General features: G+C 38.8%; 1 protein-coding gene across 4 annotated transcripts in view; it reads left to right on the forward strand.

Annotated features, from left to right (window-relative positions):
• The window catches only part of LOC132798505 (fibronectin type-III domain-containing protein 3A), a 76,191-nt gene that overhangs the window by 44,865 nt on the left and 7,929 nt on the right, over positions 1 to 23,397 (forward strand). Inside the window, exons 3-5 of one of the 4 annotated variants that reach the window (XM_060810380.1) lie at positions 76 to 1,128; positions 11,777 to 11,830; positions 20,652 to 20,824. In XM_060810380.1, coding sequence (XP_060666363.1) covers positions 171 to 1,128; positions 11,777 to 11,830; positions 20,652 to 20,824 — 1,185 coding nt within the window. In that variant the 5' untranslated portion in view covers positions 76 to 170. The remainder of the gene's footprint in view (positions 1 to 75; positions 1,129 to 11,776; positions 11,831 to 20,651; positions 20,825 to 23,397) is intronic. The other 3 variants (XM_060810381.1, XM_060810384.1, XM_060810379.1) reach the window with 3 other exon arrangements.

A 23,397-nucleotide genomic window follows, 5' to 3' on the forward strand; every position in this document is an offset into this window, starting at 1 on the left:
TGGCTGCAATTATTAATTCGAAGGCAAACACCATTTTGCCGTCGACGTTTTCCCTTGTTTTCCCTCTTTTCGCAGATAAACACACAAAGTGGAGAAAACATTCCCAGTCATGGTGATAAGCTTGTGCTAACTAGCCCCCAAGAATAAAAACAAAAGACAAGGCATTTAGCATGGTGCGACGTAATGTTGCCGAGCAACAGAACACCATTAACAACAACAACAACAACAACAACAGCACCACAAGCCACAACAACAACAACCACAATCACAGCAACAACAGCAATGCGGGCAGCTGCTCTTCAAAAGCATCGTCAACGGCGAGTTTAAATAGCATCACGAACTCAACGTCGCCACCTTGCAACATTGTCATGTTGCAGGCAGCCCCATTGCCAGCAGCTGCCGCTGTGCAGCAGCAACATTTGGTAGCAACGGCAGTGAGACCAGCACCACAGCAACATCCACAACAACAGCAGCAACAGCAGCAACAATCGCCATCGGACGGTTCAAATTGTTCGCTGCCAGCGTCGCCGCCGTTGCTGCAACAGACGGCGACGCCGCCGCAGGGTGCACAATTGGTGCCGCCAGTGTGTGCGCTGCATCATCCACAACAGCAACTGGCTCTGCTGGCGGCCATGCAACATCAGCATCATATGCTGCAAGCACCGCCGCCACCTCATGCAGGACCACATCAACATCAACACCAACACCATCAACAGCAGCAGCAGCAACAACAACAACAGCAGCAGCAGCAACACCATCAACAGCAGCCACATGAGAACGGACATGGCGGCATCTCGCCCAATGGCGGCTCTGGCGGCAGCTCTGCCAGCAGTGTGAGCAGCGTCTCCAGCAGCAATGGAGGAGGCGGTGGCGGAGGCGGAGGAGTTGGAGGTGGGAACAGCACAAATGGCATTGGACCGCCAGTGGCAGCTGCATTGCCGCCTGGACCGGTCTATATACAATATCCCGGCGAATTCTTTCCATCGGAATACTATATAGCGCCGCATCCGCACGAGGGTATCTGTCCACAGCATCCGCATCACCCGCATCCGCATTCGCATCAGCATCAGCATCCGCACGCGCATCAGCATCATCATCAGCCCATGTGCGCCATCTCGGCGGAATATGGTGAGTTAACTCTGTCCCCCTTCTTCTTAACTGATGGCTGCTAATTACATCTAGCATAATCCCAAGCTTTAGCAACAGCAGCAGCAGCAGTCGGGAAGCCGCTAAATAACTCAGTTCGTCACGAAACTTTTGCTAAGCCTTTGCCTGGCTTTGTGTGAGTTTTGAGTCTGCAAGCTCCAATTCCCATGATTAGGCGACACTCTAGGCTAAGCTGCGTAAAGTCTCACTCAAGTCTTCAAAATAGACATCCCAACCCCCCAAACCCCAAACTCCACAACAACTATGTCTCTACATAGATATGTATATCTGCAGCTGTATCTACATCTGCAATTGTATCTGTCATTTAAGCTGCAAAGTCAACAAGTAAGCTCTCTTCATCGGATTCCTCTTCCTCCAAACGTAAATTGAAATGATTTGCAGTTGACTTTACAATTCGAAAACGGAAGGAACAGCAAACAACGTTATCAAACGGCAAACTAAAAACAAAAATAAAAACTGAAACAGCAAATGAAACTATGACATCTTATCCGTCCCGGAACATGTTGGATGATGCTGAATTCTTATCAGCAGCTCTGCAAAACGCGTAGTTCGTATTTAGCAGCAACATTGTTGTAGTGTGCTTGATTTACTTAGTTGAATCTATTAATAGACTAGCACCATGCTGTGTTATCTATGATAAACTTTAGCTGCTTTAACTTAAGTGTGGGGGCGAATGTCAGTTAACAGCAGTACATAGACTTTGTAATAGCTGTGAGTAATTCAACTAAATGATTGATGGTTGAACTTGCTCTCTGTTAAATGTTTAGTATTATTTATGATTGACTGATTTCAATTCGATTGAGTGATTGATGATTGCTTGGCTTGCAACTATTAACGTTTCTTACAATATTTGTAATAACTAATTGATTACCGTCTGGTAGAATTGATTGTGTGACTGACTGATAGACTGTATTATTTAGTATTTCAGTAACCTGTGATTAATTTGACAGTCTGAACGAAAGTTTAGTAACATTAAGGTCTACACTTTCTGGGTTTTCGCTTGATTGACCTGCTGATTGACAGCGATCCTCACGCTCACCATACTATATGGTATTGTTTATGACTGACTGACCTGATTGACTGCCCTTTTTACAGTCTGCTTAGCAAAATGCTTAATAATATAAACGATATAGTCTATTAAAGTCTATTTGCTTTAAATATCAGTTTCTTTACTTGATTGACCTACTGACTGTCAGTCAAATCACAGCTGATACACAAAATATCATGTGTTATTATTATTGATTTCATATATCCATTGTTTGAGGACTGTGAAGTGGTATGATTGATGTACAAGATGTGAAATGATTACCGTGTAGTCGAATTGAGTGTGTGACTAGCTTATCAACCGATTGACTGCCTCATTCAATACTTCAATAACTAATTGATTGACTGCCTCAATAACTAATTGGTGTTGCAACCTGTTTTTAGCTAAATGCCTAATTATATGAACGATAAAGTCAAGTTAGCTCTGGTTGTCTCAGCTAGATTGACCTACTGATTGACAGCCAAGTTGAAGCTGATATTCACATTTAACATTACAGATTTCACAGTATTTCTCCCACTCTGCAATAACGCTAAATTACCAATAATGCGCTATTAGCCAAAATTCATGAATAATGATAAGTTCTGCTGAAACTTGTGATTCTCACGGCCAGCAAACTATTCGTAGAAAACAATTTTCGATTAATTTGGAACACGCGCAAATGCCGGACAACACCCACAAGTCACCCAATATGTTAACAGATCTGGTCAACTCGTCTATGCCATAAATATACACAATCCCAGCAGCACAGCACGATCGATTGTCGATGCAATTTCCCTTGTCGTTGCGCCCCTCTCTAGTTATTTCTATTAGCATAACTGTAGAAACGCCCACGTGGCAAGCGCGGTAACGGAGTTGTTTGACTGGAACTGGAACTGAAACTGGAATTGCCAATGGAACTGATTGAAACTGGCACTCTCGATCGTACATAGTTGAGGCCAGGCAGAAAGTCGTATCCGCTTCAGCTATCATTTCGGCCAGCGTCAAAACCGGAGCTGCTCTCGAAATACTTGGAAATTGCGAATAGAGATTTGTTCTTTGGCCGCAAGAAAAAGCAAAAAATAAAAAGAGGGTGCTGTGCTGTGGGGAGTGTTTGGCCAAGATAATTGAATTTAATCAAGTTTAGCGCGCAACCCAGAAACCTCAATTACCTCAGCCTCTGACTCAGTCTCTGTCTCAGTCTCACTCTGAGGAAGCTTGCTCAATCTGTTGTCGCAGTCTCGTGGCTTTAACCCTAATTGGGTTGCGTCGGGAGACTTTATTGATTGAGAGAGTAGTAACTGTGTGTCCTCTACCTGTTCATGCCACACATAATAACGATCAGACATCTAAAGAGCAAGAGATAGAGAGAGAAAGCAGTAACAAGAAATTGGCGTTGTGCATAGTTTATTGTTTTTGCAAATGGACGAAATTTAATTCAATTGCCAAAACATAAGTTGCTAATTGTATTTGCATGTGACGGGAATTGGCAGTTTCCTAAACTCTTAACTCACTCTCAATCTCTTCACTCTATGAGTCTGTGTTTGCTTCCCTTGGTTTCCTGCATGCCAAATAGTTTTAGAGCCCATGTGCAAAGTGGAAGCTCATAATTTACAATTACAAGCAAGTGTAAATGGCTTTTACCGTCTTGACCCCCCCGCCCTCCTCTGTTGTGGTCTGTTCTCTTTCGGTTTATGCCAAACGGAAGTGACAGAGACGAAATGTGTCTCCAACTCCTTGCTCCTTGCTCCTTTTCCTAGTTAATCGAATCAACTGGCACAAGAAAATGGCTCTAAGTGCGTGCTGGGCTCGGCTTTTCCCTCTAATGGAATTTTCTCCCGGGGCGACAACGACGACGACGACGTCGACGACGGGGCTATATTGATATGGATGCTGAGCATGTTATAATTATAAGAATGCTGAGCATGCTCTTGCCCCCTCCTCCTCCTTCCTCCTCTTTCTACCACTTCCTCCTTGGCTGCGTGCGAAAAACTGTTGTTGTTTTTGCTAAGGCGCCACTTCAAATGAAGTTGAGGAGACTTGGAGTGTTGATTGTGCTTCACTCGGCATAACTTACACTCGCACTCTGGCTGTGCTTCTAATCAACATAATTCTTATTATTTTATATGCCCCCCCCACACACACACACACACCAATGGTCAGTCTTAAAGACGGCGCAGATAAAAAGGCTGCAAACGCTTTAGAAGCTTTGCAAAATTTCCGAAACGTACTTCAGCATTTATTTTATTCACCCGTAATTGTAGTATAAAGTTTTCGTATAAAAGATACGCATTTAATTGTACAATGAATGGCTCCTTTTGCTGCGGATTTTATAATAAGCTGCTTCTTCCACCCTTCGCTTTGACCCCATTTCCACCTCTGTTGTTTGTTTGTGTTTGCTTGAACTTCTCAATTCTCTCTCTCTCTCTCTCTCAATAATAAAAGCAGTTCATCAACTGATTTGATAGCTGAACATCGAGCATTGAGCATCAAGTATTGAGTATCTGTGGAGAGTAAGTGTGCCATTCAACAGTGCACAGACAAGTTGTAGAAAGCGCTGTGCGTTCAATGAACTCGTCTCAGGTCCACTTCGATAGCGAGGGGAGACATCAAAGTACGCGTAATCGACAGCGTAACATCGAGTGAGATAAGTAGAGAGAGAGAGAGGGAGAATGGGAGCAAGAACTTGAACCACAGTCAATCAAAATACTTACGTTCCTCTTTCCTCTTTCCACTTTCGCATCGCATCGCATCGCGAGCTGCCTTCTTCGATTGAGTGGCTGCTCGATGAACTCTAAGCGCTGACAACGGTTCGACATGGCCAAAGCCGCCTCGGTATAAATTTCAATATCTTACAAGCATGTGCTTGCTGCCAGCGGCTTTATCTTTTTATCTGTTTTAATCTCGTTACATACCCTGCGCACAGTCAAAATGTATTTAAGCACTCCACACAAAAATAAAGCGGGTCATATGCATTTTTATAAGGGTTTGTAACATGCTAAAATGAGATTAATAAATTCTTATGTGTGCAACTGTCTGTCTGTCTGTCCACTGTTAAAAAGTTTAATATGTCAAATATTATTTAAGTTTATGTTATAAAATTTAGTGTGTAGTTTAATAAGTTATAGATATAATATAATATATGCCACATTTAGTAGTACGTATTATAATAAAAAAGTTGTAAGCTTCGTATAATCAAATGCTGAATCTTCAAATATAATTTAACTTGAAGATATAAAATTCTAAAGTGACAATTTGGTATGTTTATTACTCTATGGTATATTTTATATGTTTACAATACCAATATACCAAATATTGCCTTTCGTATATTTAGGTATTTTTGTGGTATAAATGTATTCTTAAAATATACCAAAATAATGTACCACAAAAATAGCCTTAGGCATTTTAACTTGAAGACATAAAATTCTAAAGTGACAATTTGGTATGTTTATTCCTCTATGGTATATTTTGAATGTATTGTAGTACTATACCAATATACCAAATATGGCCTTTGGTATATTTGTGGTAGGTATTTTTGTGGTATAAATTTATTCTTAAAATATATCAGAATAATGTATCACAAAAATGCCTAAGGCTATATTTGGTATATTCAAAATAAGTATCGGGTATCTTACATTCGAGCACATTCAACTGTAGCTAACTTTTACATATTCTTAAAACATTCTTCAAAAGTTTCTCTCCAAGTTAGAGTATCTCGAGGTTGAGCACACTCTTTCGCATTTGCCGCAACGTGTTGGTCATAATTTTTAATTAACTCTTGTTCAGCCCGCACATTGCCAAACATTGACGTCGCGTATTGAGACTTGTAGAGCATAGAGCAGAGAGCATAGAGCGAACGGAGCTGGGCGGCTCTTGAGTAATTTATATGCCATTGTCTATGGCCATTTAATGAGCATAATTATGAGCAGTGCCCTCTGCACTGTGACCTTTGCACCCGCAGTGCAGCTATTAAGAGACTCGCAAATAACCAATAAATACAGTAAGTACTCGTATTTCACGTTGCTGCCGAAAATGTGCTTTTAAGTGTGTGTGTATGTGTGTGTGGGGGGAAACTCGAGAATAAATGGGCACCTGATATACAGTTAAATTGTGTCACAGTAACAGTAACAGTAATAGTAAAAAAGAGGCAAGAGAGTATTGTACAAAGAAGAACAGTGCTGCCATTATTCCAGCACACACACTGACAAAATAGGTTTTCATCTCAATTTCCAATTTTGTCAACTACTCAGCTAGGCAAATACTTTCAGGCTCCAGTTCAATGCTCCACTGACAATTGGATTTGTCTGCACGTTGCACTAAGAAGCGCAAAAGCCATGAAGGGGGAGGAGAGGAGGAGGGAGTCTGCTGCTGCTGATGTCATCACTATCGTTTTCACATGCTTTTAAGATTGGCTATTGAGCAAAACGTGAGCTCAGTTCAACTCTCAACTGTGAGTTTTATGCACATCACTGTTGCGTCTCTTTTACCTGACAAGTCTCCCACAATTTATAGTACGACTGTTTGCACAAAGCAAAAGCATAAACTTGTCCAGTTTTACGATCCGATTTGGCGCTTAGATTTATAGACTTTGTCGGTTTACCCAATTTCATTGTGCCAAATGCTAATAGGTCGTTCTACCTTCCTTTTATTTTTGGTGATTTTTTTTTGCCTATTGTGTCACAATGCATTTGCATAGTTGCCGCTAATTTGACCTCGTTGTGTTGCAACGCGTGTTGCAACATTCGAAAAGTGTATTTCGCCTAACCCTGAACTTTGTTTTCTGCCAGTCCAATTGTTTGCTTAATATTGCTTAATGGTCTTTGGCTTTGTTCCGTTCCCTCAGTATTAATTGTTGACTCATCTGCGATGAATATATACTCTCGTGTGTGTGTATGTGTGTGTGTGTGTGTGTGCTTTGATTCTGCCTCATTTGCATATGTTTCGCTTGGTGCAAAACAACAAGTCTATTAAACTCGAATTTATTATTATTTGCAAAGCGTGAAAATGTCATCGGCAGCCTCCGAAGCACACCAGAGCCCAGCACAGTTGCGGTTAAAAGTATATGCATATAGTATTTTGCCAATTAGCAAAATGCAGATTCTTTTTTATACCACTAGATGAGAGGGCAAACATATTTTTGCCCCATCAACAAAAACGTGGTAAAGTTGTTAAACTGTAAACAATGGGGAAACACTCTAGCCTTGAACTAGTGTGTGCACACACACACTCACACACACACCCACAAACACACACACACTTTACACTCACGTGCAGTGTGTTCAAACTGCACAACTTTATTAGGTTTTCGATAATAAACACAAAAGTTAGACAGCAAACTTTTTTGTTGTTGTTACTTGTGGGAGAGCAGCTGGCGCCATCTAGTGGCGAGCAGTGTGAGAAGTTTGAGTAAGTGTGAATGTGTGAATATATGCATATAGTACACACTCACTCACTCATGACTTATTTAAAGGGTATACCCGAGTCGATTGCTGGCTTTGGTTTTGTGTGAAGCTATCAAGAAATACGCTCGGGGCGTATGCGTAATATTCATGATTCTTATACTATACAAGCACGGCCAGACACACAGGTTATTAATGCAAACACTCTTGAGCACACACACAAACACACACGCACAAAAGTATTGGTCTGTGTGTGTGTGTGTGTGTGTTTGTGTCTGATGACCTTGCAAATAGCCGTAAGACATCGAATATCGCCAGGTTTGTCGTCTGTCTGCCAACTTGACTTCCCTGCTCTGATCTTAAGTGTGAGAAACGTCTTTTAATTGCTTTTTAATGGGGTTCCGTCTCTCTGCGTATGTGTGTGTGTGTGTGAGGGGCGTGGCAACCTATGCGTCTTCTGTGGCTTGTGGTAAGGAGAGGCCAAAAAAAAAAAAGAAGAAAAAAAATGTGTCTACAAACTTGGAAATTGAACAATATCAGTTGACAGCATTAAAACATAGCAAACATAAATTTCTCCAAGTGCGTGCGTGTGTGTGTGTGTGTGTTGATTATTTGAACATATTTTATATAGCTTTTGAATTTACTATATACACACACACTTATACATAGAAATATATGTCTGTTACTTACATATATTTATATCGTCGCATTTTTCTTAACTCTGATGAAAAAAGAGGCAGCCGCAACGTCGACGACGACGACGACGACGACGGCATCGCAGCTTTCATTTGATTTGTGTTGCGCTTGTCGTTGTTGGTATTGTTACTAGGACTGCTGCCCTCTGACCCACCCCTTCCCCATCCCCGTCCGCCTGCCTAGCTGAATGCTCTTGGCTAGGGCCACTTATGACCCAAGCGCTCGACGCTCGAGTTCAACAACCCACAAAAAAAAAACGAACGAACAAAAAATATATATAGTATAGTCGAGAGGAGGAGCGGAGGAGCAATGCAAAAAATTGGCATCAAACAACAAAACTTACTTTAGATACATATGCGGAACGAAGAGGGATGCAGCAGCACCAGCAGCAAAGGGGGGAGACAATGGCCGGAGGGTGTGGCAAGCACACATGCAATGCGCATTAAAATTGTAACTGTTACAGTTTTGCCTCTTGCTATCTCACTCCAACGTTCGCAATCCTCTGCTGTTGCCATCTCTATCGTGCGCTCATCTGCAGCTTCTACTTCAGGCTGGCAAGTTAAGTGCCATTCATGTGATTCTCTCTTCTACTTTTTTTTTTCTTTTTTTCGTCGATGCCGTTGGTGCTACTGGTGTGTGCTCCTTTTTGATCCTAAACTTGTTATACCCTGGCTGCATTTAACGGGTATAACAAGTGAGTGCAACGGGCAAAAAGAAAGGGAAATAATCTTATTAATAAATAAATTTCTAATTAAAATAAAACTGATGCATAATTACAATGAATTAACACACTACAGCAAATAATTCCCTACGCAGTGTTTGAGTGTCGAGCACACTCGCTTTTTAGCGTCGCACTTGCTTGTTTATTTTTCATTCTCGCTGCTTACTTTTGTCTCTTTTAGCCTTTGTTTCGTCTTTTTTCTCGCTGGTTTTTTTTTGGGCAGATTCATTTATTAACAAAAATACATAAGGAAATATTGTCTGTATATATATTTGGGTATTGTATATATCGGCATCCATAGCTAGCTGGTGCCATCATCTGGCATACATATATAGCGTATATACTTGAATTTGGCTAGTGTTATTGTTGGAGCTGCCATTCCCTTACCCGTTATGGCTCTCAATTCCATTCGCAGTCATTCAATTGTCAGCCAAAAAAAATATACATATATATATTCGGAAATTCAAATGCAAACAATTCGCTTTTCATTTGATTAATCTAATAAATTGTATTTTGATTTGTAATTTTAGTGTGAATTTGATTATACTCATAAATTAAATTAATGGTGCTTAACTGCAGTTCCTGTTGCTGCTCATTAATATTTGTTTTTTTTTTTTCCTAATAGTAAACTAAGCGTACTCTTTGGGGAGTTGATTGTACGCGTGCTAAAAGTTATTGTTCCAGTGCCATTCATCAATCAAAGCCTTGATATCCCCCCTTGAAATTTGATATCTGCATACATAAATATATTAAGACATTTGGCTTTTATGTATGCGATTTATCTTGTCGCTAAGCTAACTCCACTTTAGTTTGTGTTGTGCCCACTCTTGTGTTGAGTTCACAGCACGTGCATCGCATAAAACTAAAAGACTAATTCTAGCTCGTAATTCTGTTTGCTTTACTCTGATTGTAAAAAATCTGTTCAAGTGTTGATTTGCGTAAGTAATAGCAGCAGAATGCCTGTGTTCTTGAGTTGAGTGTGCTCGACCGGCGGACATGCTGTATTCATTAAAATTGACATACATGATTAAATGTGTCTAGACATTGGGGTGTGACAGTTGAATTAAAAGAAGAACGACTGCAAAATACTCTGGGATAATGCATGTTGAGTTGTGATGTCAAAATTGAGTAGTAGATAATTTCATTTATTTTATTCTGTTAACATGGAAGTAATGTGATATATGAAATCAATAAATATCAGGAAAAAGTAGTAGATAAATTAGTAGTATTTTTTTGGTATATTAGCTTATTGATAATATATAAAATCTATGTATATTATTTCTAAAGGCCTTCAACTCTATGTTAATAAATTTGAAGCTATAATATCTTCATTTTAGTTTTATTAAATGACTTAGACAATGCTGGCGTGTTATTAAATTTCAATTTCATTTTAATTTTCCAATTTCATTTGAAATTTAGTTTTATTATTATGTTTGCTTAGGCTAGAATATTTTCATTTGAGATTTAGCTTTTTTTATTATATTAGCTTAGGGATAAAATGATATATTAAATGTATATGATTTCTAAAGACCTTAAACTCTATGTTAATGAATTTCAAGCTATAATATATTCATTTGAGATTTAGTTTTATTGAATGACTTAGACAATGCTGGCGTGTTATTAAATTTCAATTTCATTTGAATTTTCCATTTTATATTTTTGCCAGTGGAATAGACTTCTTCGTCTTACAAGTTACAGGGTATGCTAGGAAAGCGAAAACAGCGACCACAATATATGTAATCAAAGACAACCTTCGGCAGACTATTCAAATCGTGGAAACATCGTTACATCGTGTTTTATTTCGCATGCATTAACAACGAGTACCCCGTTTATCATGTGTGTGTGTGTGTGTGGCTCGTAAAAATGATTGCGATGTGGGTCGCCTGACACAACTGAGTGAAGACACTCACTTCGGCACAACAATCAGCCAAAGGCGAGACACACACACACACACACACACACTCAGGCACACTCGGCGCAGTTGAGTTTATAGGAATTGTTTGCCACGCCCCTTAGACCCGCAGCAGTCGTAAAATAAAAAGCCACATAATGTACTCCGGGTCGGGTCATACCAATAATAATATTACTAGTAATAATAATAATAATAATAATAATAATAATACTAGTAATACGCATAGTGTTAATAATAGCAAATAAATCCATATGCTGTTCAAAAGAACCCAAAAGCAAAATGTTATTCACTAAATGTGTCGCCTGTGGTTTTTGATGCTTCGCTTCTTGAATTTATAAACTCATCTCGAACAAGATCTAACAGTGTTCTTCTGTGTGTGTTTTTCCTGAGAATTGCGATGTTTCATTTGGCACACATGCAAAGCATAAGTATACACGCGAATTGTTTATAAAGCTAACTAAACAAATTAGCAAATTTTGGCGAAATTTCGAAATCAAATAGCACATCCACACGCTCTTCCCCAGAAGCATGAAGTGAGAGAAACTGTGCAGCTGCATGATACCCCATGTGGCAGGCATAGAACTATTCTAACTATGGCGAAAACAGGGTATTAGCCAGTCAATCACACTTCATTGAAGCGTGCTTCAATTGATTTTGACATGAGCGTGAAATCAGCAAACAAATTTCGGTGAAAAATTACAGATTCTGCATGAAAGATTAATTTGTATTCAAATTGATTTAATTATTAAAACGCATTTGGAAACACACAGTTTGTTTTTATTGCTAGTAATAAGCTTTAAAGTGTATGTGTGTTTAAATACATTTTGGTAATTTGATTTATCTCTATCTTTTCCTTGCAGGTAAGACACAAGCAAAGATGTTTAACATTGCGCATACGCCCTGTGGCTGCCAGCGTAAGTGCAAATGACAATTTTCAATTAACGACAGCTGCAGCAGCTAAACTTTTCTGCACTGCAATGCAAAGTATTCGTAATTGCGATGGGCGTTGACAAGGTCAAGACAGACAAGCGACAAGCTTTTCAACTTTTTATTTTCTTCTATTTGGTTTTTTTTTTATTTGATAAGTTATGCAAGTATAAGTTCTTAAACTTTAACTTTTTATGACGAGGGCATTGCCAGCTCTGATCAAGCATAAGTCGAGATGATGTCACCACTTGACATGTTGTCAGAGCCACTTTTAGCTGCATCTAAATGGTAACTGCAAATGAAATTTCGCCAAAGAGACTTTTGCACTTGTTGCCTGACCGACCGCCCCAAGAAACAATCAAAAGTGCCAAATCTCGTTGGCGACAACTCGACGACAACTTTTGGACGCTGCTTGCTGTTGGTGTTGACCACTTGGTTGCCACGCCCTTGTGATTTTCGCAAAGTGCGAATTGCACACAAAAAAGCAAGTCACATGCAAAGAGTTTCAAGTTTTTCTTCGTTGTGTTCTTGTGTGCTTCATTGTTTCTGTGGCTGCTTAAATGTCTGACCGAATGGACATACTCAATTCATTTAAATTCAATTCGATTTAATTAAACAAGTGCCAAAGTGGTTTCATAATGGACTGCCGAAATACCCTGCAACTCTTTATTGCTTGTGGTTTAAAACGAAAAGAGTAAAGTCAAAACTTTTTAAGAGAATTATTTCTTGACTTCAAACGATTTTCTTTTACATTATTTATAACATTATACATACAAGTAAATATTTATCAGTGTACTCTTCAGTTTTATAATGTTAGGAATTTTAATAAGAATTCTTATTATGTAGCCTAAGCCATTCTGCAAATTGTTTTACGATCGACAGATAAGCACAAAATGAATGCGAGCGAACGCGTTGTTTGCTACGCAGTGCGGAACGGTTAAAGACAAACTGGCGCCATCTAGTGCTCATAGTTAATATCTGGCCTGTAATTACAACTAAATGTTAGCATGCGTTTGGGGTATAGAGGGTATCTGTGCGGCCAGAAAGAAAGTGCTGCACGCAAGCGAAATCAGTCAAGTAACAAAGTCGCCACACAACGCAGACAGAATTCGGTTAACTGCAAAAAAACTGCACTGGAGAAGTCGAAGTCGAAGTCGAAGACGAAGAAGAAATAGAAGTCAGCTAGCGAAGTCAGTTGGCAAAGTTGGCAGAGAGTCTTTGGAGAAGTTGGCCATTTGGCATTTACCGTTGCCACGTTAGGCGGCAGTCAGGTATTTGGGTCAGATGACGCTTTAGACCAACTCGATGCCTTCTTTAATGGCCATGACAAATTCAATGCATGCATATCTATGTGTGTGTGTGTATGTGTATGTTTTATATGTATCTATCTTTTTCGTGCTGTTTTGCGGTTTATGCAAAAGCAACAAAATAACTGCGAACAACAAACTTTAACTCTCTGATTAGCAAGTGAACTCGATTCAATTTGACTGTCGACTCTCGACTAGGTTAATTTGAAAGTTTACGCTGGCCCCAATGTTCTAATTGGAGACGACACTCGACAAAAGTTATACACTTCCACTTCCCACACACACACACACACACACACACACACAGGGAGATGGGGCAGTAATTCAGTGAGTAACTCATCTGTGAGTCGATGCTGCTGCGCTGCAATTTGTTGCATGCTTTCCTTAAGTGTCGTTAAGTGAACCATTGACTGACAATGCCCCACGTTGACGCCCACACACACACTCGCATACACACACACACACACAAGTATACTTATGGTCGAGCATTGTCGCCGCATTCCATTGTAAGATGAGATTTGGCGCTGAATTCCAACACAAAGCACACTCATCGCATCGCATATACCCTATAAACGATCCATCAATTAGATGCTGCACTATAGCTCTACTATATATTCATATACATATATTCATGTGTGTGTATCTGACGTGGTGCAAGTGCGCATTACTTTAATCAGTTTAACTTAGTATTATCTTGTATTTTGCTCGCTATGTAAAGCTCACTAACTAACTGACCGATTTAGTTAGAATTCAGCTCATGAATCATTCGATTTAATAGGAAGCAAAAACATCACAAGTAATTGTTTTAATCTTCTGCATTTTTAAATTATATTTCTTGGTATCAAAAATAATATATTGCCACACATTAAGTTTCCTATTAAATCTTCATTTTAATTTATTCGTATCAATCAGAATATTTTACAACAAATTAAGATAAAGGTTTCGTATTAAATCGAGTTTTAAATCAACTTTTCAATTTACCATTAATTTGTTTTTGTGTAAATAGAATCATAAAGAATATATAACAACAAATTATGCACAAACTTGTACCATATTTGTTTTCTCAATCAAAAAAAATCAAAACCTCATTCATAATTGTTATTTTTTTCAAAAGGTTATTTAGCAACAGATTATGCATAAACTTGTAGTATCTTATTAAATATTATTTAGTTTTTTTTTTACAACGTTATTTACCAACAAATTATGCACCAGTTTGAAGTTTCGTATTTACTCTAAAATGTAGTTTTTAATTATATTTAAATGAAAAATAAAAAACTAGTATTCGCAAAGTCCAATTACCCCAAAAAAAGAAAACTTTTAGTAGATATTCTCAAAACTTTGGCAAATAAAAGTTGTATTTCATTCTAGTAACATTTTAGTTTCAAACAAAAATTTCAAGCTGCAGCTCTTCAACTGCTCGAAGCTGACTTGTTACTGTATCAAAATATTTAAATGCCCTCGACAAGGGTAGACGACGACTACACAAAGGCCAGAGTATAATAATGAGAATGATATGCATGTTGATTAGGCAAATTTTTACTTACAATTTTATTTTGCTGCGCAATAGGTCAACAGACGGTCAACTTTCGCTAGAAATTTCCAGTGAAAATAAAATGCTACTAATGAACTGACAAAAGACTTGAGAAAGAATAACAACTGTCAATATATTTGTTTACTTTTGTAAGGACTTGCGAGTATGTAAGTTAAAGATTGAAAAATGAGTTACAGTAACCAGGACTAAAGTGTTTTGCGACACGATAATAAAAATAATAGTGACTGTTACAAAATGTACTTAAAAAGTGGATAGAAATTACACCAAAAATTAAAAAAAAAAAAGGCAGTAGGCGTCTTGGCCGTCATCAAAGTCTGCAACGCAGTTGAGCCGCCCAAAATGATTAATTAAGTTGATTTGATTAATGTTCTCAAATCTAGAGCGTGGCACACAAATTAGCGATGCGGGCGAAACAAAAACCCAACAGAAAGAGAGAAAGAGAGAGCGTCATAGATTGTGTGTGAGAGAATTCTCAGTCTCAGTCGCAGTCTGAAAAAAAAGGGTGTTTGCAAAACTGTAAATACTCGAAACTGACCCCAAAAGTGCAGAGCCAACACCTTTTACACCTCTTGGGGGTCACACGTACAGCGGCTGCCAAAATATTGAGCACACTTGTCCGAAAGTTCGACATGGAATTTGGAATTTGAACAGTGTGAAAACTGGGTGGATATAATGGTGATTTGGGTTTGGTCTTTGGTCTTTGGCTTTCGATTTGGGTTTGGGTTCGAGTTGTGGGATTCGAATACGGATTGAACAGCTTCGCAGCAACAGTGACAGGTGCAAATTGTTGAATTTGGAATTTGCACGCTTGTCTAACACGCTCTCGTTGCACGTAGCGCACACACACACACATACATACATATCGCTGTTGTTTCGCTATATTGTACAACATTCGTACATGTATATCCCCGAAGTTGTTGTTGTTGTTGTTGTTATCTGTTGTTGCTATTGTCGGCATTTTATTTGTCTATGTCTATGTCTGCGCGGCGTCTGTTGTTGTTTTACTTGGCCTCGTTTTTGGGTCGAGCTGGGTCGAGTTGGGTCGCTTCGCTTCGCTTTGCTTTGCTCGAGAGTAGTCGAGTCGAGTTTACTAGCTGTTTTGCTGTTTTTCCTCTCGCTGTGTGTCCTTTTCGTTTGTCCTTGAAGTATCCTTAACGATGTCGACGGCGACAGCGACAGCGACGTACTGCTGCGGCCCTATAAATCTTCTGCCTCAAAATGGCGCAGTGTCGCCACATCGCACACGTGTTTTTCGGGCTCCCTCCTTCGTCCCACACTCTTATCTCCCTCACTTATGTGTGTGTCTGTGTGCATTATCTCTGTATCAGAGTATGTGTGTGTGTTTCTATCTCGGCCTGCCTCTGTGTGTGTATTTGTATATATTTCGTATTTAAGCAGCCAACAGTTTAGGAAACAAATATTTTACTCTTTGCTATCAGCAAGTTCTTTTGTGCGCCGAGCTGCTGCGTATCAATATCAATACTCGGGCATACTCACTTTGTGCTACATTTTGCCAGGCAAAACGGGTCGAATACTTAATATTTTTAGTGATGAATCTTGCTCACTTTAAAAGTAAACGATGTTTTCCCCCCAACGAACGTATACTTAATATTCTGAGCAGTGCTTTCATCAAGACGTTAATTTACTAAGCAACACAGTCGTATACTTAATATGCAACATATTTATAGTATTTATGATTTTTGGATAATTAAAATTTGATTTGATTTACTACCAAAAACATATGCAAACCATAATGTTATTGATGGGAATAAATACTAATACTAGCTTCAGCTATATAATTGTAGTCTATATGCATATATAGCTGTTCAAAAATTCCACTTATAATAGGGTAATAAATCATGAAACTTATCATGTTCGTATTATCTGTAAAGAAGCCGGAAGCTGCTCGCTCATACATAGTTATACAGTCAGGGTAACTGCTAGTCGGAGCTGTCAGCGTTTTAATGTTGTTTTAGTCGCCGTGCTGGCAACTAATTGAGCTAGCCACTCGCCTCCTCTCCTCTCCTTTGGCATCCCTGCCGCCAATACATTGGCAATCTTGTGCATGTGCTAAAAAAATTTATGAGCATTGCGACGGCGGATTAGAGGGAAAATAAATGGGAACGCAGACTTCTTTTTTTTTTGTACCAACATTTTGTCGCGCGGCACCAAAATAAAATGAATAATTCAACTAAGCTTTGAAGAACTTGCAACTTTAATGAGTTAGCTACCCAAAACAACAACGACTGGCAAATACTCTAAACTGTATTTAAAGTGTATTTGAGTGTCGTCTAGTTTGCTGACGCTTATTGAGGCGTGGTCTGTAGCCAAGGTGTGACCTTGTAAAGCAGCAGACTGCATGACAGTCTGCGACAATGTGGCTGAGTAATTGAAAGGTCGTCGCAGTCTAACAACAATGCTTAAATAACAATACACAACAAAAAAAAAGAGTAATAACAACAACAATAAATGGTAATAATAATGACAGCCGAAAGCAATAACAACACGCAATTAGACAGTGTATAAAATATGGCAAAGACCTGCGGCAAAGTTGCTCAAAATTAAATGGAAGATGATCAGAAAGCGAGCGAAGCGAAGCGATTTCATTGAAAGTAGAATCAAGTTGCAGAGGGAAGCGGGAGGCGGAAAGGTGGAATAGTAGTTGGGTTTTTGGGGGTGCCCCTTAAGCTGTTTAGCATTAATTAAGTTTGAGTTTAAGTGCAGACAGCGACAGCGACAGCGGGCAGTTTTGTCTTCTACTCTGTGCTGCAGACATTTAACTGTCTGGCCAAGTGATAAGCTCTACCACAGCACTCTCTCTCTCCCCCGCTCGACACTCTCTCTCTCTCTTTTTCAATCCCCAATTCGCAACGCTTAACTAATTGCTGTCTTTCAACACTTGGCAAAGTTGCAAGCAGCTCTTTGGTGTCCATTTCTGGCCAGACACTTCGTTCCCTAGCTGGCTGGCTGATTAAATGCCAAATGCGAAATGCAAATGAGAAATGCGAAAGTGAATATTTATGTGCAGTTGCTATTGTTGTTGTTGTTGTTATCAACTATCGCCGCCTGCACTTTGGCATGTTATGCGTCAGCGCACTAAGCCAACATTTTTACACCTAAGTGCAGGTAACATGGCGACGCATGGCTGGCTAAGCACGCCTGCATTTTATGCCTGATTAGACTATGCACTATACACCACCACCATACCCTCTACTCCCCCTCAAATCTCCCACTTTCCCACCTACTCAGCTCAGCCAGCAACATTACAAGTACTTAGTCCGCAACTAAGTTAGTCAAACTTGTGCCGACAGTCGGTCTGACTGGAAACGCGATCTCGCAACGCTCTCTAAGCTTATTAAATGTTTGGTAAAGTTATTAACACTTTTTCGGGTATTTTCGACAACAAAACAATACTTAAACATTGACATTAAGTTTAACTTGTTTTAAGTGCAGTTGAAACATTTTATTCAAGTGCCATTGAGAGTGAAAAATCTGTTTTTTTGTTAAGTGAATGTACAAAAAATATAATATAAATTCTAAAGTACTTGTGTGAATATAATAATCAATCATATCTAGAAACAAATTTGCTTTTGTGTACAATTTTGTGCGCCTATCAAATATTCATTTGTATGCCTGAAAGCATATAAATTAATTAAGTGGCTGATGAACTCAACTTTTGTCAATTTCGAAATTCCCAAAAGGCTTGTTTAATTTTTAACTATATTTGGAATAAATAAAATATTCATTTTATGCAAAAGCCTTGAAAAACATTAAGATAAAATAGGATTTTATTTTATTGCTGATAAATCTGCAAATGCCTTGAGTTAAACATAAATAAATAGTTGTTCAAAGACAAAGAGCAGAGCTTGGCAATGGAATTTATCAAGAAATTATCCACTACTTGTAGTAGTACTTTGTAAAATATATAAATCACACTGTTGACATATGAAAGAGAAAAACTTATTAAATTAGACAAACGTCAACAACTGCAGATTTCAAATACAATAGAAGAGAGAATTCTTTGACCTTTTGCTTAAACCGAACACCGAAAACCGAAATCCGAAAAGTGAATAGAATCGAAAAGTAATCTTGGCTAGACATCTGCTAAGAAGATGTGTGCTAACAATATCGTTGTGTGTTTGCGGCAACCGCAGCTTTTGGCTTTAACTTGTCGCAGTTGCATCCACAAATCCGCAAATTGAACAATGATAGAAATCCACAAATCAATGGAGCGGGTTTTTTTGCTCTCTTCGCAAGTACTTAGTATACCACTGTGAATAAATGGGAGTGAGACTTGGAATGGCCACATGAATGGGAGTTTGGAATGTGAAATGCGAAATGCGAAATGGGAATGTGGAATGGGAATAAGAATGCGAATGGGAATGGGAGTGAGAAGAAGAGGACAAAATGGGAAGAGCTGCTGCGCATTGAGGCCGACAGTTTTCTTTCTTCTTGTCTTCAGCTGCTTTTCTTTTCTCTCTCTCTCTTTCTTCTTTTTTGTTTGCCATTGCATAAAAGCTTAGTTTCTTCTTGGCATTGCTGACTTTTATACTGAGGCAATGACATGCCACAATGTTGCAGTTGCAGCCACAGCACACACACACACATGCGAGGGAAATGAGGAAAATGACTGCGTTCGTCCAAAGATGGGCGCGTGTCAGAATTTTAACACTGTTTTTGGCAACAGTTCAATGGATTTATACACAACTCCAGTGTCTTTATAATTTTACTTGGTTCTCTTGACATGCAGCGACAAGCGAGACAGCTATAGGTTATTATATGTTTAACTTTTCTGCAAAGAAATATTGAAATTTATGGTAATTTTTAGAATTAATGGTATAGTTGGCAATTAATTCTGACTTTCTTGGCTTTAAATTCCTTGGTTGAAAATATAATATATAGTATGCTACTTTTACAACTTATCTTGAGCTCAGATTTCTCAGCTTATAAAACACATATTTCGTGCTTGGCTCTCGTGTCACGCATTCAACTCTAGTTTGCCTAGAAGATTGGCGCTCGATGTTTGATGGGAGGAACAAGCACAGACCTTGAGCCCATAATAATATGCCGCAACAATGGCGATAGCCGCCTGTGATCTGTGCCAAAAATGCTGGCAGACATTTGGATTAGTTGCATATATATTGTATACACATATATGTATTTGTTTGAATGGTTTGTGGGCACACACATGTGACAATTGAGCAGCAATTGGCAAGTGGAGAAAATGCCAGAACCAACAAACTACACTGACCACCATATTTTATGGTAGTCTAAAGAAATTTGTATATTTTAATATAGTACACATATTAAAAAAAAGAGTAAATGCGAAATAAATATTGTGGAAATTGGTCATAATTTAAAGCAGATCTTGGCGGCACCTTTCGACTTTATAGCTTGCGAATGGATATAATCATTAATTGCGTATGAGCAATATATGGTTGAGTATACGAGTCTGTTAAATGGAGTGCATGCATGACAAGTTTGTTGGCTGTTAAAGCTGGAGTTCGAGTTGGAGCTGGAGCTGGAGCTGTTCTCGTATATTTGGCAACATCTGTCACATGAGTTAAGCGACGGCCATATTTTGCTTGGCAGCAACACACATTATGACCCAGACATGCATCTCTTTCTCTGTGTGTCTATGTGTGTGTGTGTATGACTATTAAGCACTCACACATATACATATATATAAGAGATGTATGTATTAAGCTGTGCGAGAGATGGCATCGTTGTCGCGCTGTCGTTGTCGTTGTCGCCTCGCTGGCGCCATGACTTGATGTTGCTGCTCTTCTACTGCTACTGCTGCTGCTGCTGCTGTAGCATCCGCATATGCATATTCCAGCCATCCAAAAAATGTATTATGAGCACACTCATATATATATATATACAGCAATTCTGTGAACTCGGCTTCTTCATTCATTCTTTTGTACTTTCTTCTACGACTATTTGCAGGTCCAACACCCGTTCAAATGGTTTCTCACAATCGACCGCCGCCGACAATGACGGTGCCGGTGCAAGTGCCGCCGTACGTCAACGAGAATGGAACACTAACCCACGTGGTGCTGCCACCGCAGCAATACCAACAATTGCATCCCGGACAGGCTCATCTGCATGCAGCACCATTTGTAAGTACTCCTCAGCCAAATACAAACATACAATACATTCACAATCACAAGTCCAATACGTTTGCCGCATCTAAGCAACCAAGTATGTTGCTTGAGCAACAACCAAAAGAAATCTATTGCAGTTGTGGCAAGCTTAGGGATTAGTCATAAATATTCTTGTATACAAGGCAGAAATCTTTTAGAAAATAATGCAGTCTACTTATAACCTACACGAATTTTATTTGTCAAAAGTAATGCCTCCCTAAAGTTTAAAGAGAATACATAATTTAAGGGATTTGCTGTCGGAGATTACTAATTTTGAAAGATAATACTAAAGTTGTATAAAGCAAGTAAGAAAGCGATAGTCGAATGTGGACGACTGTTAAATAGTAGTTAGTATTCATTTTAAAATATACCGCAAAGATACAAAATATATAACAAATGATATACGTGGTACATTTATATACTATAACACTCAAAATATACCATAAAATGTACCAGATTGTGAGTCTAAGCAATTAAAATCCGTAATAAGTAAAGTTTTATGATTTTTATCCGATCGCAACCAAATTTGTTATTACTGTATGTACCTTTATGCTCTGGCTTCAAAATTACTAGTCTAGTCTCTGAGATCCAGTATTCCGTACTGGCTGTTGACTCTGATCAAGAATATATAATATGTTCATACTTTATACGGTCGAAGATGACTGCTTCTGTATGTTACATACATTTCCTGCAGGCACAAATTAATAGTGCTCTTCAATTATATGGGTAGCGAGTATAAAAAGTACTTTCCTAACTTGAACATAGGAACAATAGACAACATTCTGGAACTTCTTTTTATTATCGTTAAACTACATTTTCAAATTTCCAATGACTTTAGTTTATATTCATTGATTTCGATTCCAATTGCTAAGCTTAGTTCTAAGTTGATTTCATTTCACTTTAAGCAAATGAATATTCATGATAACTATCAGTTCCAGTGATTATTAAATAACCACATTCAAAATACTTTATTGTATATTTATTTAGTAATAATAGTTTCTAAACTCAAACTACAACTATTCCAAAAATAGCTGCAAAGCTTTCACTAGCACAACGCTCAATGTATGCAAAGTGCGCTTACAAATCATTAATTAATTCCAAGGCGACAGACCGAATGCAGGTTATCTGCATGTATGGTATGTACATACATACATACATATATAACTATTGGCGACATTTGTCACCTAAATAAATATTGCACAAAGTGCAATGTAAGCTTATGATGTTTACCTGCATTGAAGAGGATTGCTGTCTGCCATCTCTGGGGGCTGAAAGGGCGGACGCGTGCTGTAAAATTGACAGATAATTGAGCCCCCAATCAGTAAGAGCAAATTGCAACAACAGCATCAACGACAGCAACAATGGAGCACAATGCTAATTGCATTTTCCAGTGAAATGGACAGGGGCATATAAATAAAATATATATACCAATTATTCATTGAGCGTTTGCTCAGTTGAACTGACTTGAGTTCAGTTGAGAGATGAGATGAGTTGAGTTGAGCGTCAAGCAAACAAACAAAACAGATCCGGCTGAAGCGCCTCAGCTCAAGTTTTTCCTGGAAACAAGAGCTCTGGGTTTTTACCCCAGCAGCTTTTAATTTGTATTGCCGCAAAGATGTGTTGTGTTGTTTGTGTGTGTGTGAGTGTATGTGTGTGTGTGTCTGAGTGCAGCGATAGCACTGAAAGTGGAAACAGCTCAACTATTAAGAATGCAAATTCACAAAGGCATTTGGCAAATGCAAAACAGCAAACTTTTTCGTAAATGCAGTGCAAAACACTAGTTATAAAACTAATACTTATCGCAATCAGGAACATTTAAAATAACTGCAGCCACTTTGCATTTATAATTTATGCATTCAAATAAAATTTATAATCGAGGGATTAAAAAACTGAGAAGTTAAGTTTTGCACGCACACCGAGAGTCAAAGCAAAAGAGGTGGCCAAGTTTTCCAATTTAAAGAAAAGCTAAGCCAAAGCTATTTAATGGCAAATATGCTAGAAGGAAAACTCGGTCAACAGGTGACTCTTGGGCATCTGTTCGTCCAAACAATCACTTAGAAACCACTTTTTATACTACATACATACCTAGCTACCAACAAGCATTCGAAACGGCGTAAATTGAAATGACGATATTGAGGAAGCTGCAAGCGCGACCATTAATAGCGGAAATAAAAAAACACGAACTTTTCTCTTAGTGCGACACAGCGTAAGCCAAGCTGGCGCCACCTAGCGTGCGGTAGTTTGCAACGTGCTGTGGAATAAGTTCTGTGTTTATTGTGCGATCGTAAAGAAAAATTTTTAGGTTAGAGAAAATGCCACTAGTAAATAAAAAATTTTATGTAGACCGCCAAGGCTGCTGCGCTTGGCTCCATTTCCAATGCATTCCTAATACATATAATATGTATGTATGTACGATTGTAGTGGGGGGCGACGTCACGCTTTGTTGCTGAAATGAAAGTGGCGATGGCGATGACGGTGGCGATGGCAACGTGGATAGTTTTTCTTGACTAAATTAACAACATGACTGTGGCAGCCACAAATTTAATGAG

Source organism: Drosophila nasuta, chromosome 2L, assembly GCF_023558535.2.
Source record: "Drosophila nasuta strain 15112-1781.00 chromosome 2L, ASM2355853v1, whole genome shotgun sequence".
In the NCBI taxonomy this organism is placed as follows: domain Eukaryota; kingdom Metazoa; phylum Arthropoda; class Insecta; order Diptera; family Drosophilidae; genus Drosophila; species Drosophila nasuta.